At 42.2% G+C, this 17,679-nt stretch overlaps 1 protein-coding gene across 1 annotated transcript in view; it reads right to left on the minus strand.

Moving 5' to 3' along the window:
- Nucleotides 1–1,381: 1,381 nt before the first annotated feature.
- The window catches only part of HTRA1 (HtrA serine peptidase 1), a gene marked incomplete at both ends in the record, with an annotated part of 34,723 nt that continues 18,425 nt past the window's right edge, over nt 1,382–17,679 (minus strand). Inside the window, 6 exons of the mRNA XM_080621123.1 lie at nt 1,382–1,550; nt 4,920–5,015; nt 5,826–5,883; nt 6,034–6,148; nt 7,386–7,418; nt 8,111–8,305. Of these exons, the coding sequence (XP_080477249.1) occupies nt 1,382–1,550; nt 4,920–5,015; nt 5,826–5,883; nt 6,034–6,148; nt 7,386–7,418; nt 8,111–8,305 (666 nt within the window). The remainder of the gene's footprint in view (nt 1,551–4,919; nt 5,016–5,825; nt 5,884–6,033; nt 6,149–7,385; nt 7,419–8,110; nt 8,306–17,679) is intronic.

Consider the following 17,679-nt stretch of genomic DNA (forward strand, 5'->3'; position numbering starts at 1 on the left):
CAGGGATCCAGGTCTAGAGGAATTCTTGCTGCAGTTGTGTGGAATGCAGCCCTTTCATTGTAAGCCATAAGCTGCCAGCTACCCACTGGAAGAGTTTTACTAAGAAGCTGTTTCCAGAAGAGCAGCACATTTAGGAATGACAGTCACCAGAACTTGTCTATAGCCCTTGGATTTATTCTCTGAGATAGATATTTCAACAGAGGAAAGGAAAGGCTGTGCAGCCTATTGTTTACCAAACAAGTAATTACACTGTAATTAATTTTAGTTGATTGTTCTCCTTCACAGTAAGACAATCCCATTCACTAGCCAAGCTTCAAGGGCATCCATAAATACACATATAAAGATTAGCCTCTCTGTTAGAGAAATGCTCAATATCTTGGCCAAAACCAGGTCCCACCATACACACATCAGCACTCAAGATTGTGTATTAAACAGCCTGTTTGAAAGAGCTTAAGGCCAGATCTACAACAGTTACAAACATCCTAATACCTGAACTAGAGTGGTACCGGATTTGTGATCTACAGTATGATGATTTCTATTGAGGAGAAACAGATTGTAGGCATTGGTGAGCTAGTAATGAAAATAAGAAGGAAAATGTATTAGCATCTGGAAGACAGGCAATCAGCAATAGCTAACATGACAAATTCGAGCCAGCCATGGTAGGTAAAGCAGATGCACAAGAGCACAAATACAAGCACATAGTGAAAAGTGGTTTTTGGTTTATGATGATAAAAAGGAGACTATCAGGACATTCTTTTCCAGGCAGATGTGCTGTTCAAAGAAAAACACTCCCAATGAGAAGGAAAACGAATCACTCACAAAAGGTTCTGTTGAATTCTTTTAATAACACTAAGAAAATATCATAGTATTAAAGTCCTGCATGGGATCCTCAAAAGGTTATTTCAGTTGGGATTTCTTCTTGTTTATAAACCAAACTTCTCTTTTTTTCCCCAATTGTGTTTTCTTTTCAACCAACTACTCCTTTAGAATGGCATTTCCAGTTAAAACACAGCTAACCTATAAATACCTGAATACCACACCACACATTGTGTGCGTGGGTTTTGTTTAAATCTGAGCAGAAGGAAGGGTAATCTATTCAACACAGGGAAGCAAACGTCGATCTGTTAAGCGGGGAATGTAACAGCCAGCAAAGAATACATTGCATACATAATACAGAAGGAAAACATTATCGTCTGGAGTATGTGAAATTACATTGATTTTGCACCTTAAACCTATTAGAAGTTACTCTGTTGGCCAATACTAATCCACTGAAGAAGCAGAATGTTGGTCAGAAGTCTAACGTTTCCTGTACCAGCACAGAGAGAATATAAGCAGTCCAATGCTGTTAAAAGAAAACATGAAATCCAGCTCATGTTTCTGGTTAGGGATCAATTTCTTCGGGAACTACTGTTAACATAACATCTTCGTTGCCCCTGCGTACAACCATGTTCAGTGTACTGTCCTTTTTAATGATGTCACTGACATCACTGGCTGAACTTATCGACTGTCCATTGATGCTTATAATCACATCGTTGTCCTTCAGGCCACCACTGAAAACACAAAGCAGCAGTGTGTTATTCTAATTGCCATCTCATTGTCTTTACAACAGTGCTTAAAACCCAAGATTGCTGGATTTTTCCTATTTCCCACCCAAAGGCACAGGGACGCAGAGGGCATGCAAAAAGCAATTGGAATTTATGAAGTGGTGGTGATTACAACACAATGCAGAAACCAGATGGAGGTACAAGTTTGGTGAATCCCATATTTCACTGTCTTTAAGGGAATTCACTATTGCAAATAGTGCAATAATTCTGCAATAAGGATGCTAGATGATGATTTGGTACAGCAGATAGAAGCATATTTCTCTTGTAAAACAATTGTTTTTAACAGGCTCTCATGTTAGAGGGGAAATTTTCCAAGCTTATTCATGTATATAATCTGAATGGCACCGTGTGTTAACACATGAAGAATTTCAGTCCCAGATCCATGCTGTTCTCCATACCTAACCTACTGGCAAATCACCCGACCTTTGTGTTTTAAATCTGAGCAGAATAACACACACAGCAATCTAACCCAGTCACAAAAAAGCATGTGTGTCCTTCCTCTTGCCTGTCCGTAGCCCTCAGAATCCTGTCTCCTGATCTCAGCACCATATGAAAACCAAAACCTTCTCCGACTCAAAGCAAGACATATAATCACAGAATGGTTTGGGTTGGAAGGGACCTTAAAGCTCATCCAGTTCCAATATCTGCCACTGGCAGGGACACCTTCCACTAGAGTAGGTTGCTCCAAGCCCCATCCAACCTGGCCCTTGAATACTGCCAGGGATGGGGCAGAAGCTGTGACTACAGCTTCTCTGGGCACTCTCACAGGGAAGAACTTCTGCCTAAGACCTAACCTAAATCCCCCTTGTTCAAGTTTGAACCCATTACCTCTTGTCCTATGACTACAGTCCCCGATGAAGAGTCCCTCTCCGCATCTTTGTGGGCCCCTTTAAACACTGGAAGCTGCTCTGAGGTCTCCACACAGCCTCTCTTCTCCAGGCTGAGCAGCCCCAATTTCTCAGCCTGTCTTCAGAAGGGCGATGCTTCAGCCCCTGATCATCCTCCTAGCCCTCCTCTGAATCCAACAGCTCCATGCCCTTCTATACTGGGGACATCAGATAGGCCAGAACTGGAGCCAGCACTGCAAGGCTCCTCTGCCCAGGGCTGTGTCTCTCCCTGAGCTGGCTGAGATTGCTGCTGGGACCAAGAATCAGGCTGGTGAGGAATACCATCAACCACAGTGTCTTGCCCGATCTTGCACAACGATCTGGCTCCAAGTTGTGGAAATATTAACCAAGTAACCAGATCAGACATGATTCAACCTTTCAACATAATCCTTCTTCACAAAACCACAGAGCAGTCATCAGCCTCTTCCGCCCACAGAAGACGCCTTACATGAGTGTCTCCTGCAAGGAGGATGCTTTGGCCAATGTTTGCAACAAATCTGGTTGCCTCCTGAAGACATGGCTTAAAATGTGTTAATTGGAGAAACCATTCCAGATTATCTCAGTCTCTCATGCAGTCTCTACATCCAATTCATCCCCAGGACAATGCACTGGAGAACTATTCTGTTCCCCTACCAGCATGTCTACACAATATGCATTGGAGGGGAAATGGCAAACCCATGGGCAAACCCATTGGCAAATGGACTAGGAGTGGGGGAGACAGAGCAAACATGGGCTGCATTTTAATTGCATCCTGATTTGAGTTTGCTTCCAAGTTATGAGGCTACACAGCCTCACATTTCTTCTACCTCTCTAATATCCTTCTCCCATTCTCTGCTGTTATCTGCATTCCTCTAACAATTTTTCTGCACCTTCAGATTGGACCTTCGTGCCAAGGCAGTCAGTTCAGTCCCACACTGGAGCAGCCACATTATTCCTACACTAACTTCAGTTTAATGTCACATTACAGACATACACCAGTATTCTGCATGAACAGTGCTGACAAGAGGAATCATCTACAAAGCACAGCAATAATTCAGAGACCAAGTTAGCTAAAGCTATATTATCTTACAGTGACATCTAAACTGCAACGAGGAGACAGCATCCAACCATAGAATCGTAGAATAGTTAGGATTGGAAAGGACCTTCAGATCATCTACTCCTCGTAGTCTCCCTAAGAGATAACATATGTCTGCTCCAAGTAGCTTTCTGCCTACATGCCTTTGGTGCTACATATGCCTGTGTGCCATAAAGATTTACTTTTGTCTTAAATGATCTGCAGTTTCAGAAAATGAATGAATTCCCATTTCCTACCTGGGATTATTCAGCAGTTTCATATCAAACAAACTCTGAAAGTGTCTCCGGCAGGAGCCAGACTCACCAGTGCTGGTGACCACAGACCACATAGAATCCTAGAATGGTTTGGGTTGTAAGGGACCTTAAAGCTCATCCAGTTCCAACCCCGTGCCATGAGCAGGGACACCTTCTACTAGAGCAGCTTGCTCCAAGCCCCTGTGTCCAACCTGGCCTTGAACACTGCCAGGGATGGGGCAGCCACAGCTTCTCTGGGCACCCTGTGCCAGCGCCTCAGCACCCTCATAGAGAAGAGCTGCTTCTTTGTATCTAACCTAAATCTCCCTGTTAAAGTTTGAACCCATCACCCCTTGTCCTGTCACTGCCTGCTCTTATAAAAAGTCCCTCTCCAGATTTCTTGTCAGCTTCCTTTAGGTATTAGAAGACTGTTAGAAGGTCTCCTGTACTTCAGCCAGGCATCTCATGAAGTGTGGCACCAAGCAGCATGTGAGTTTCTGCGCAAATACTGAGTAACACATAGAAAAAGATCAGTTGCCCAAACCCAAAAGCTCTTCCCAGTAACGTGGCTCCTGACAAACCTCTCACATTGAAGAGCATCTCCTGACTAAGAGAGGATTTCACCCCTGATGGGGGAAAGCCAGGAGAGGTGCTGGGTTTGTCCAGCACTGAAGTGCTTGGGCTGAGTTAGACACATCTTCACTAGGTAGTCACAAAGCTTCTGCCTCACCCTCCTGCACGAGGGACCAGCAGGGCCGTGGGGAGCATGCACAAGCAAACGTCTTTATTCAGCACTGGCACCGGTACAACAGATGTCTTGGATGCAGTCACTGAGAAAAAATGAGAACGGAATTTCCACGCCCACTGAATCCTTGCCCTTTCGGTTGGGAACGCTGACAGGGCTCCGCTGCAATACCCTGATATGCTCCCAATATTGCCCATCAGGGACCAGCCTAAAACCACAAACTGATTTCCAACAGACAACCTAATAGCAATCAGATGGTCGCAACTGTGTTAATTTAGCGTGATGAAGATAGCCAGTTAAGCAGAGAACATTCCCTATCATGACCCCCTTAAAGTCAGTGGCAGTGGTTTTGAGAAAAAAAGGACTTCAACTTACGCTTCAGCTGGTGTTTCTGGAATTACTTCAATAACATAGGCCCCAGAGACAACATCAGGAAAGTCTTTATGGCGATCCTTCAGCTCCCTAGCTTTGCTGGAAAATGAAGAAACAGCAACAAAAACATTTTGACAAGATGGGAAAAAAAAATAAGCAGGCATTTTTACTTAGTTAAGTCACTTAACGTTCACTAGCTGAGGTATTTTACACATGTTGATGTGACACTTCCCAATTTGTTTTAACCCTTACAAGTGTTTCAAAGAATTATTACACTTTTGGTGTACGCATACAGCTTATTTCTAATAAAGGAAATCGTTTCAATACATACAGAGGATCATAACTAAAACATTTCAAAACTTGGTCTTTAGAATTACCAGATCCTGAACACCTAAAAAATCCCTTCAGGTTTCAATGCTTTGCTATACCTGTGATCCTGCACATGGGAAAACTTCTGGTTATTTCTACAGGATGTAGTAACACTCATGAGACTTTTCTGGTTTGGGTATGAGTAAGAAAGTCCACACAAAAGCTTCATTTTGTATTAAGTGAATAATTTAATGAGCATAATTTTATAGTACTGGAAATATGCACATAGCTGCTGTGATCCTTGAAAACATACAACAGTAAGAGAGCCCCAGGACACATCAACAATCACCACCTAGTCTCTTCTGAAGCATTAAGGAAAAGAAAAAGCCAAGGTGTTGCTTAAAAGCTGGCTCAGTACAGGAGTCTACAGGAGAGTTCAACCACGTAGCAGATGAAAAAGAGCAAAAACTGGCTGTGAGTTGTCACCAGCACATACAGAGGCACACGCTGCTGGTTCAAACCTCCTTGTTTCTGCACATCCAAAAGCTTGATCCAAATGCATGCACTTTGGGAAGGTGAGGAACCACCACCTTTACTTACCTAGGAGTTAGAGACATCATTCGTATGCCAATGTATTTCTTTTTGGTTATAGCTTTTCCTACAGAAAGGAAAAATAGGTTTTGGTCAACTACTCTTACTAAAAGAGCCTCAAAGGCCATAAACTTTCTGATTTCTTCAGAAATCAGCTCTTTTGAAGTACATTCAGAAATGTACTTCACAGCCCTTTCAAAATGGTGAAGTACGGTACCTTTAGCTTGCCTGTCATGGGATTCAGTTAGGAACTTTTTGATTTTATCCGATGGGATAGCAAACGAGATCCCTGCTGTAACTTTTAATGTGTTAATTCCAATGACTTCACCATCCTGGAGAGCGAAGAAATTGTTATTAGCAAATGTGAAACATCTCAAAGAGAAATGGATGTTTTCTTCCAAACAACCACAGACACACACCACACTCTGTAGCGGGTTTTCAAGTTGCTAAATGACTTCTTTAAATCTACTTTTTTGAGTGTATTGATAAAAAACTATTCCACAATTTTGAAAACTGATGTGGCTATTAATCTTCTAGCAGAAGAGAGACCAGAACTGGGCAGCTCTCCTGCTTCCAGCAGACAAGCAGCATATTCTCAGCCAATTTTGGTCTGTATTTCAGCAGGCACCTTACGAAGCACAGCACCAACCAGTTCTGAGCAGATATTGCATAATAATATAAATGACAGTTCACCAAAATCAAAAGCTTTTCCCGGTATTGTGTCTCCAAGAGAGAGTTTCAGATCAAACATTCTGCTGTCAGCTGCTGATTCAAACTCTTTTGAAATCTCAGCAGCTTCCCTCCCTCGTGTACCCCAGTTAAAAACTATCCAACCGCAGTTCTTTAAGAGGTTATAGTGCTGAAACTGTACTTTGAGTTGGGTGAAAAAAAGATGCCAAATCTCCAAGGCAGAAACTATGGCTACCTCCTTCTTCCAGTTTGTGCTGTCCCTCAACGAGGACCACTGCCTCGCCTCCCTTTGACCCCATGTGCTCCATCTGAGAGACTTCACACAGCAGTTAGGTTTTGTAACTGGCTTCAGTTGTTCTCTCTTGGGCTTATCCACAGTTGCTGGAGGTCAATGCTGACTATGTTGTACAATAGCAGTAAATAAACCCTAATATCCTGATAAATACAACCCCCTCCATGTGATTTAGAATGAAGGGGGTTTTGAACCATTATGCTGAGTTGCAAAACAAAAAACCCCCAGTACTGTCAGGTGCATGGCACACAGTGAGGGCAAACGCCTCCACTTTAAAACATGCTTCTAACTTTTTGCAAGGCATGTGGCAAAAAAAAAATTGGGCATTACACTTGCTCAAAACTATGCAAACTGTAAAGACCTTAAATATTGAAATCCAAGCGCATCTCAGGACTCGCCAACATAAACACAGAGCAGTGATTAGTAAGAGCCACGTGAATTTTTTGTAGTCAGCCAGATATAAAGCTCTGAATCACGATTCTGGTGTGGGGCCTTGTTTGTTTGTTGGTTTGAGTGGGGCTCTTTGTTTTGTTTTTAAACTAAAAAGTAATAAGCTTGATACTCAGCAAATGGAAAGAAACTCTTACCAGATTTACTAGGGGTCCTCCGGAGTTCCCATACTGAAAATAAACACATGGCAAGAACGTGTTTTAGTATCTACCTCTTCATTTATGTCAAACAAAACATTAAAGAGATTTCTGAAATACTTCTGTAGCTTTTTTTTCATTGTCTATTAAATCTGTGCAATAGAACAGTCTAACATCCAAACCCACTAACTACACTTAACATCACCCCTTTTAGCTGAGCTTTGCAAATGCTTAGTCCTTCTTCTCCTGCCAAAGTTAAGAAAGCCAAGGTTTTTCTTTTGTTTTAACAGAACCACACTAGCAACTTCAGAAGATTTTAAGACAGCTCTGGGAGCTGTTTGAGAAGATTTCTTAAAAGGCCAACAGCAGAAGTACAAAACCCATTGTTTTGCCTGAATGCAGAAACAAACTTGAATCCTTAAACTAAGCCTGGCTTCTGTTTTAGCAAACACGATGGATTTTGAAAAGACACTTATTTGCCAGAGAAAATTGCCTCCTCCCTTGTAAGAATTCTGAAGTGAAGGCAGATATTGTACTTGGTGTGGTTCCTTGGGGATTTTCAAACAACAATCAAGTGCTGCTGGAGCGCAGATGTCCGTATTTACAAGGATGAAAGGAAGGCCGGACTACCCTCACTGCTCTCAAGAGCTGTATCACTGCTGAGATTTTCAAACTACTCAAGAAATATAAGAGCTGGAGGGGATGAGGCTCAAAGCAGGACGTACATTGATAATGGCATCTGTCTGAATGTAGTCCATATCGGAGTTGCGGAGCCCCAGCTCCTTCCCTCCACGTTGAGTAGTACTGACGATCCCTGTCGTCACTGTGTTTTGCAGGGAAAACGGACTTCCAATCGCCACCACAAATTCTCCTGGCCTCAAGTCTGCAGACTGGCCGAGCAGAAGAACTGGCAATTTACCCTACAAACAAACATAAAATTAAAATATGAGTAGAAAAAGAAGAAACAAGAAAAATTCATATGTTAAGACACTACTACATGGTGCGAACAAACTACAGAAGCATGAATGCATTAATGGAGCAGAGAAAAAGAGAGAGGCTTTTATCTCTTGGGAACTTTGCTTGTTCTGTCTTCTTTGAATATTTCATGTGGCTTGGGACAGAAACATCTCAACGAGTTTCTCCTCCAACGAGTGGGCTCTTTGCGCTGTAGGAGTAGTTTTTCCACAACAGGTACCCATTAAAACAAAACCAATCAACACACCAAAGGAATAGTTCCTCCCTGCTGTACAAAGCAAACATTTGAGGACACTACGAATGAGTTGTTTCCAACAGCTTCTTAAAATAATTAGCCAACAGCTGCTGAAATAAAATATATTGAGAGCGAGCACTACGGAGTCATGAAAGCAACAGGCAAAGTGTATCAAACATGCATATGTGTAGCTAAAAGCATTTTATATTCTCAGAAGACAACGGCTAATGTTTCATCTTACTTTGTTTTCAATACAGTATCTCTTCTAAATAATTATATTGCCTCCTACATACACTAACTTAAAGACTTCATGGGATTTTTCTATTCTGACAGTAAGGAATACCATTATACTTTACTTTCAAGATCTTATCTGTAATCACATGAAATATCATGTTATTGAAGACATTCCCATTATGGCGCAAAGCATTCTTAAAATCCAGCATCAAGAAGGAAGGGAAGGTTGGATCCACACACCCTCACTCAATGCAATGGATCAAGGGAACCGCTTGTGGTTGCGACAAGATGTGCTGTATCTGCACAGGAACTGAACTGGCTGGTTAACAGATGATTCCAGCTGGACCAATAACTCCCTCTGCAGCAATCAGAAAACAGCTGGGAAGCTCTTAAGGCCTCCTACTCACCAAGTAAATAGAGAAGGGTGTTCTGAAACAGATCATATTTGAAATAAATACTTTGCCTTTCTTTATCTTGTCTGTAAAACACATTGAGCAGCATTCCTCCTTTCCTTTGCATTTTTAAAGTCTTTACTCTTTTAGTGATGTGACACATTTTTTAATCTGTCAATGATCCTGACCCTCCCCAGGTATTTAACTACATATTTACTATGAGGGTGCTGAGGCGCTGGCACAGGGTGCCCAGAGAAGCTGTGGCTGTCCCATCCCTGGCAGTGTTCAAGGTCAGGTTGGACACAGGGGCTTGGAGCAACCTGCTCTAGTGGAAGGTGTCCCTGCCCGTGGCAGGGGTTGGAACTGGATGAGCTTTAAGGTCCCTTCCAACACAAACCACTGTGATTCTATACTTAATCATGTCACTAGACTATTTCTATTAGCATCAATGGACCTCTACATGTATAAATTCAGGTTTCAGCTTAAGGATTTGGAGGATTAGGTTACTGAACACAAAATCAAGACAGAAGTCTGAAGGCATGCATGCTTTGCTTAGCAAACCTAACCTTAATTGAGCTTTCCTTCACACACACCCCACTTAAAAAATCCCTTCCTTTGCTCAAGAAACCTGGCCACAAAAGGAAAAAGGCTTTAGTGTAAGCTTTCACAATAGAGCAGTGATTCTAGATGCAGTGGAGTCCATACTTAGAGATTAACTTAAGCCAATTTTCAAGGAGTTACTATATTAAAAACTAGAGTACCTTTGAGGTATTCTTGAGCTCTGTACCTAAAGTGGAGGTACAAATTGGCTTAATGCTTTGTAATTCATTCCTCTTGGAAAACTTGTAAAGGTGCTTTTTTCATCCCACACCTGTTGCAAAGCACACAGAATTACGTACCTATACTTGATGGATCATAAAGCTATATACTGCGTGCTCACACAGCAAAGAAACAAGGCAGTATGTAGTATGCCCTGATTATTTGCACAGATTGCCAAATTATGATTTAATTTCAGAAGTTAATAGAAGCTGAGTCGTTACTAAATTTGGGCAAAAAGGGAGAATATTATGTGCTTAAATAGGAAACCAAGTGGTAGCTCTTTAGTTGGCTTTTGTCACCAGCATTTTTGAAAGCCTGTATTGACAAATAACCCTTAGGGACAAAAATCCACTAGTATAAACGAACCCAAATGCCCATCATTTTGTATTTTTCACCTACAACTCTATTTCCAATATCCTAGGAGATAAATACACAATATCTGTAAAGTAGAAAGTAAAAACTAATGGCATCGGTCATCACCACATGCTGCTGCAGATACAGAAGTTATGCTTTTAATATTTAACAAGCCTGCTGTGTATCCTTTATCCAATTTTGCCACAATTGCACTAGCAAAATTTTACTCAGATGAACAGATTGTTCCAATAAAACTCATTGCCAAACCCCAGACAGGACCAAGATGCTCTATGGAAACTTATCTTTCAGTCTCCAGACAGCAAGAAAATAATTAAGCCAAGTGCTTGTTAAACAGAATCAGTTGAAGGAGCAACAGAACATGCAGCAGAGTAAAGAGAAAAACATTTCCCTTTCTAATCCTCTTTCAGAGGAAAGTTTTCACAACCAGAATGCCCTGCTATTAAATAATAATTACCAATGGCCCCTATTGGTGCTGTAGCCTTAAATAAACCCAAAAGGCTATGGTTTAACTCTGGGAAGGATTCAGCAGCATTACCCGCTTTCCCAATCGTATTTGCAGCAGCAACATCCCAAGGCATCACTTTTGAGCGGTTCATCATGTCAGACCACAGCCCTGACTCCAAGGGACCTCTTCAGTACAGCGCGAAACAGGCAGCTCCGATTAGCTGTGCTGGGAAGCACGCAGTATATGCAACACAAACAGCCCCATATGGGTATTGTTTGGATTGAGGGAGCACCCTGGCCCTTCCTTCTCTCACCAGATGCTCTTAGGCTTACGTAGCACGTGTTTTCAAGATGTTGTTGGTAGAGAGCAGCATCTCTTTCTGGCACTGATGTTCCTTATAAAAAAAACCTCCAACACACACTACAAAAGCGGCTTTTGCTTGTAGCTCAGTGCACTGAAAACAGATACTTTATAGAGAAAGAGGACATTTATCAGCAAATGAAACATGAGCAAGCAAAAGAAATCAGAAATCCTTTCTTTTTTCATTAACAGAAAAAAGAAGACTGGTTATGTACAAAGTTAAAGACTTTTTACACCGTTCTTGAGCTATAAAAACAGTCACGAAGCCAAAATTGCATCTGGCAGCAGAAAGAAAATACATGAACAATCTCTGACTAACACAATTACTTTTGATTGTGCTGCATTTTCAAGCCTGTGCCTATACTAGCTAGGCTTCAAAGTGTAGCGCTGCATGGATTGGCTGTGGGTCATCCGTGTGATTCAATGTGCCTTCTGGAAAGAGGCTGGCTAACCTTTCCTTCGCTAGGAACAAAACATCAACTGCAAACATTGCCTTGTTCTGTACATATTATGAAACATAGCTATGGAAAATGTGCTCTCTATTCCTTCTGATTTCGCTGTGTGGTGCAGAGCATGCTAACAGTGCTGCATGTAAATAAACTTTTATTAGTGCCTCTGCAAGTAAATGCCATGAAGAATTGGTTATGATGAAAATATGCATTGTAGTAGCTTTAAATTTGGGGGTTTTCTCTCAAAAAAAGCTTAGAAATAACATTGCCACGCTCAGATTTAAACTTTCCACTATCAAACCCCCCCTTTATTTACATCGTAGAGGTGGTTTTGTAGTGAAAGCAGTACAAACGCAACCAAAATCCCTGGGCACCAAGGGATTAAGTGGGATGTATGTCCTGCAGGCCACAGGAGGAGTGCTGGAAATGCGAGGCAAGCATTTAGAGCAGTGTTGTAACCAGAATCACATCAGATGCCCACTCTATGCCCTCACACCCTTCCACTGGCAAGCTCTTGTCGAGGATGTTAAGGCAACCCTTGTAAACCAAGTTTAAGTGCTTGGGATTTAGGGCTCTTAATAACCACACTTAATAAACGGGCACTCTTCAATTCTCACAGGTCATCAGGATGACACAGCTACCATTACAACTCGTGATTCTCTTGGGTTAACTATAGATTTGCCACAGCAGTTAATTAAAATCCCAGGCAAACGAGCGTGCCTTGCAGCACAGCAAACAGGCAGCCAGAAACACCCAGCACCTCAACCCAGCTTTCCCAGTGACTCACTGCATGACCTTGGGCAACACATAACATCCTTCCTATCCCTCCGTTTTTCATTTGATGCAGCCTCGGGGCTCTGCTGGGATCTGTGTTTACTCAATAAAACAAATCTGCAAGCAGGCATTCTGCAGGGACACAGAAATAGGACTAAACATGCAAAACCATAAGTGGCACATGACTCACTGTTTACACCCAGCCGGAGAAGGAGCCATTAATTAGTGTTAATATTTTAAGCCTTTCTCATCCCAAAGGCCTTCAGACATTTTTATATATGGATTTGACTCAAGCCCTGGGTAAACATCACTCCCACGAAAATGGAGAGCTGCACAGCACCACAAGAAACGGCTCCATTCAACAATAAGACACAGCTACTGTGGCACGGGAGATTAGGACAAGGATAGAACAACAGCATCATCACCCAGGAGCCAGATGTTCACCTGACGTATATTAGCAACACAGGTTGAGTCAGGTAAAAGAAGCAGAGCAGGGACAAATGAGCTCTGAAACTAAAAGAAGAGGCAGCGCATGACTACCACCAGGCAGGGTCAGTGCCACGGAGAAATAAAACCCAAGAGACAGACGGCCATAATCAGGGGCTGTTTCACTTGGAACTTCTATATCCATGGAATAAGTGACTCTGTCTCCATGTTGGCACTGAACGTGAATAAATCCCTTCTCTGCACTGTAATCTCCTTCGTTTGTGGAAGGAAGAGCACGGATCTGCAGGAAACCATTTGCAGTTCAAGAAGGCGATGAAGAGGAGACAAATGTCCTGAGTTCGATTTGTGTTACACAGCAACAGAGCTCCCTCATGCTTTCTATTTTTAGGTAGAAGAGAAACAGATGCCTGTAGAGTATACTAATGCAGCTGTAAGTAACTCTGGCAAAACACGGGCCTTCTCTGGGAACTGCATTTCTGTCCTCATTAATGAAACGATCCAATGTTCGGAATGTTACGGCAAAATCAAAACACAGGCCCATGAGCATATATAAAAATGGGGAGTATCACCCACAACCTCGAAACTGCTTGACAAAAGGCCAAAGAAAATGAAAAGCCTGAGCTGAATGCATTACAAGACTCCAAAAGTATTTCATCTATAGTTAGAAAAACAAAACTGAGTCTCCTTATCTAAATATGGAGCATGGGAAGCTTGCAGAAAAAATAGGAAGAAGGATGAAGCGTGTTTGCTGTGTCACCAGGATTTCAGCTACCTGCCAAGATATTGCTGCTCTCCCCTATATAAAATGGAACAAAGCACCCTGGTGCTGGCAGATCCAGCCCAGAGATAAGTGAGCATTTTGCTGCATGGGGAGCTGGACCAGCGCATCGTCCCTGCAGCGAGGGCTACTAGGAGCTGAAGATGGCAGGAAACCACTGCTTAAACTGATGAGTTAACATCCAAGCTTTTTATGAGCTATTTCACTTCTACGGGTCTTGAAGACTTCTGGAAGCAATATGTGGGCTTCCTCAGGCTCTCGAGAGGAAGCAATGTAACATCCAGTGACAGATTTCAAAGTGAAATAGCGTTTTAGAAAAGCCACGGACATCTGGTGCTCAAGGAGTTTGTTCTTTCAAAGTGTGGGCTATTAAATACAGTGATACACAAACAAGGAAGTTTGCTTTGCTGCTTCCTCCAGTTTGTACACACACAGAAAGCAAATCCCCTCAGACCACAAAGATACAGACGCTGCATTGCCTCATGAAACCACTGAAGGAACGAGGGCAGAGAGTCTTGTTGATTTAAGCGTCAAACTAAGTGGTTGTTAGTAAGATGGAGGAAAAACCTTAAGCAAAAGGGCTGAGATACTACCACAAGTCAGAGATTGTTCATAAACCCACTACTGCTGTACCATGTAGAGGCCAAATCCTGCCTGGGATACAGAAGGCAGTGACTGGTCACATGGAGGAACAAAAATCTTCAGACCCTGGCATGTCTCCCCCGATATACGTGCTATAGCAGTGGGTAGGGACTGTCTCATGGCTGTTTTTAAGCACATAGGAAGAAGGTACACCCCAATATAAAGCCATTCATGGTGCTCCCCACTTCTGCACTGTCACTGCCAAACCATAGGCACCTGCCACAGAGACCAATTCTGCAGGCAGAGTCCAATTTCCAGGGGTGAACAGGGTCTCCAGGCAAAAGCCATCTTTACCTCCCACTAATTTTGGCTTCCAGCTTTGACCTGGGTGAGGGCACAGGGCTCTCTCTTAATTCTGCCCTCTGTTAATCCTGACATTGTCCATTAAACCAGCCTAAAATTTCCTTTCCTCCTCCTGGTGTCCACAGTTCTCAGCAGCTGTATCACACATCCTCATTTAACAAGGTAGTCATTTGTGCTGAGACGAATTTCACAATCCAGCTCTGCCAGCTCAAGAGCATCTGCTTCTTGGGAGTGTTGTGCAATGTTCCTGATGGGTTTCACACTCACTGCAGCATCACGTGTGTCGCACAGGATGGGTTATTTCACCAGCCTCTGCCTATGCTGCCAAAGCCCCAGTTTTCCTAGCAAGATTTATAAGTTTTACATGTTTATATCCAAGCTGTCTGCAGCTGCACTGTTTCTTTCTAGTACTGCTGTCTCCTCAAAGCAGTTGGAAGGATGGTTATATTGCATTCGCATTTACCGCATTTGACTCCAATCTTACTTCCCACTTTCACAAACTGCTGTGTGCCATGATAGACACAAGAAATACAGCTGCCTTCTTTTATAGACTGTAAAAATTAACATGTTTTAGGATTAGAATAACAACCCCAAAATTTCTGTTCCTCATTGACAGCAAAATGTTTTTTCATGGTAAAGAATTTCATCTTTATCATGAACAGGGAAACAGTTCATCCTCACTGGTGCCCAGATTTTACCATCCTCTTTCATATCCTACTGCACTCAGCAAAGCCAAATTAGTTCTAGTAATGCCTTTGGCCAGTTGTTCACACCTTAAAGAAAAACAACATGCAGGCTGCTGCAAAACCTTAACAGTTTTAGGAATACCAGCTCACAGCTTAAACTCATGCTTCAAGCCCAGTTCTGTTCCTAACCACAAAGGCATTCTTCATCCTTCAGATCCTGCCTTGGCATGCCACACAAAAACACAACCCCCCTCCCCAACATCCTGCATCTTTGATGTCACCTTTAAATAATTCATGCAAAAGGAAGAACTTCATCTCTAACTTCAGAAAAATTCTTAGGGATGGTTCTCATGTCATATCCAGACATTTAAAGGGTTATTTGTACCATCACATTGACTTCTTCAGTCATCAAATACATTTCAACTTCAACCAATTATTACCTATGTGATGTTAAAAGCCACTTTATCAATCTGTATGACAGGAAGGCTTTTCAGTACAAAACGAAAGCTCAGACACTGAACTTGAATGTTATATATAGACAAATATAGATATAGACAGATATAATCAAATATCCCACGAAAGTTCAGTCTGAAAATCAGCTTCTGAGATGTGTTTCCACTTTAACCTTTTTGTGAACACTTAAAAGGTTGTGTTTCTAATCCTTTAATTAAAAAATGTTGTGTTTCTAATTCTCCAAGTGCAAAGAAAGCATCATCCATCCTGTACATAGAGGTGCTTCAGGCCTCACCTTGGATTGGGATTTCCCAATGCCATGTCACCAAAGCCAGCTGGAAAACTGGTCTCCCATCCCAGGAAAAAAACAAGAAATATAAGAAGTTTTCCCCATGTCTTCTCAGAATTATCCTGAAATGCAAGAGGCAAGGGCCCCGGGGGAAGAACACACAAGGTTCTACAACTGACAAGACACTTAACAAGGGTATGTCAGACCCAAGTTTATATCCATATTCTACCTAATTTAGAGCAGAGACATGATACTTCATCGCCTGTACCCAGAGAGATGCACTAAGCTGACATTAGGAGAGGAAGACTGGGAGCTCAGCCTCCAGGCACTGAGACACTTCCCGAAGTTTCATTAAAACCAGCCCTTTTTCTCATAGACAATTGAATACGAACGGGTCAATCCCTCGCCTTAAAGAAAACTGTAGTAGATTTGACTCTAGATATCTCTAAGATAGAAAACGTTTCCTGCCTTAAAGACCTTGCAAATATATATAAATGTATTAGGTTGCAATGCTGATGTGCTGCTCGCAAAACAGGGTCACAACTGCATTCAAAATTCAACCGATGGGAGAAGATGACTACCGTTTAATTACACAGCAGGCACTTTAAAAAGCAGAGCATCTGCCATCTTGCAAGTCATAACAAGAATCACCAATTCCAGCCCTGTTTAACAGTGGTTTCCACTACAGGCAGCTCCTCTGGCTGTATTCCCTTCTTTCCAAGCTGCTGCCAGTTTTCCAGGTTCTCCCTTCCCGTAAGCAGCTTACCAGGGAAATTTTGGAGCCATTTCTTTAGGGTATCAAATAACATAAAACTTTCTGTCTGCTCTCTTCATAAGGCTTCAAAATAATCTGTCACATCAGCTCAACCTCTCCTCTCTTTGACTCACCAGCTTCTCTCTTCTCTGAAACTCACCCTCCTATTGCTTGAAGTCTTCTCCTTCTCACCACCATTTCTATTTTCCCTACCATGTTGTGCTTCCAATTTTAGAGTCACTTTTCCAGCTGCCCTTCAACCCCTGCCAATGCTGCCAGTTTTCATCCCTTTGTTACTGCACATCTACTTTTGCTTATTTTACTATAAAAATGAGAAAATAAGTGATTGATAGAAGCGTAAATAGTTTACACCTCAGGAAAACAGGAAAACACAACATGGCAAAAACCATTCTGGGTACTGTGAAGGTTTTCTGCCATGTTGCTGTTAAGAAGCTTTTAAACAAGACAAAATAAAGAGCTTATAAATGACAAAGGTGGCAAGGGAGCAGCAGGAGCACTTCGTATCTTGGGTCATCCAAGAGTTCTGCGTTAGATGTCTGATTTAGTCATGAACTCTGGCACAAACACTTTTGACCTCGCTGGGGAATAGGCCTGAACTAAAACAACACTGCAAGATCTACACATTTCTGAGTCATGTGTTTCAAATGAAACGTTCTTGCCCGTTAAACTAACTAACAGTCCAAACAAGGGAAACCAATATGAGCAGCACCCCAAGCAATCACATGCGTCTAATTGCATCTGCATCACGCAGTATTTCGACACAGTATTCCACTTGCAGTATGCTGTCGAATGTGCAGAACTGCATGACAGCTCTTCTGCTGTTGCAGCAGGCAGAATAATGCTGACAACTGTGTGCTTGAGAT

This window comes from Psittacula echo (assembly GCF_963264785.1).
Source record: "Psittacula echo genome assembly, chromosome: 6".
In the NCBI taxonomy this organism is placed as follows: Eukaryota; Metazoa; Chordata; class Aves; order Psittaciformes; family Psittacidae; genus Psittacula; species Psittacula echo.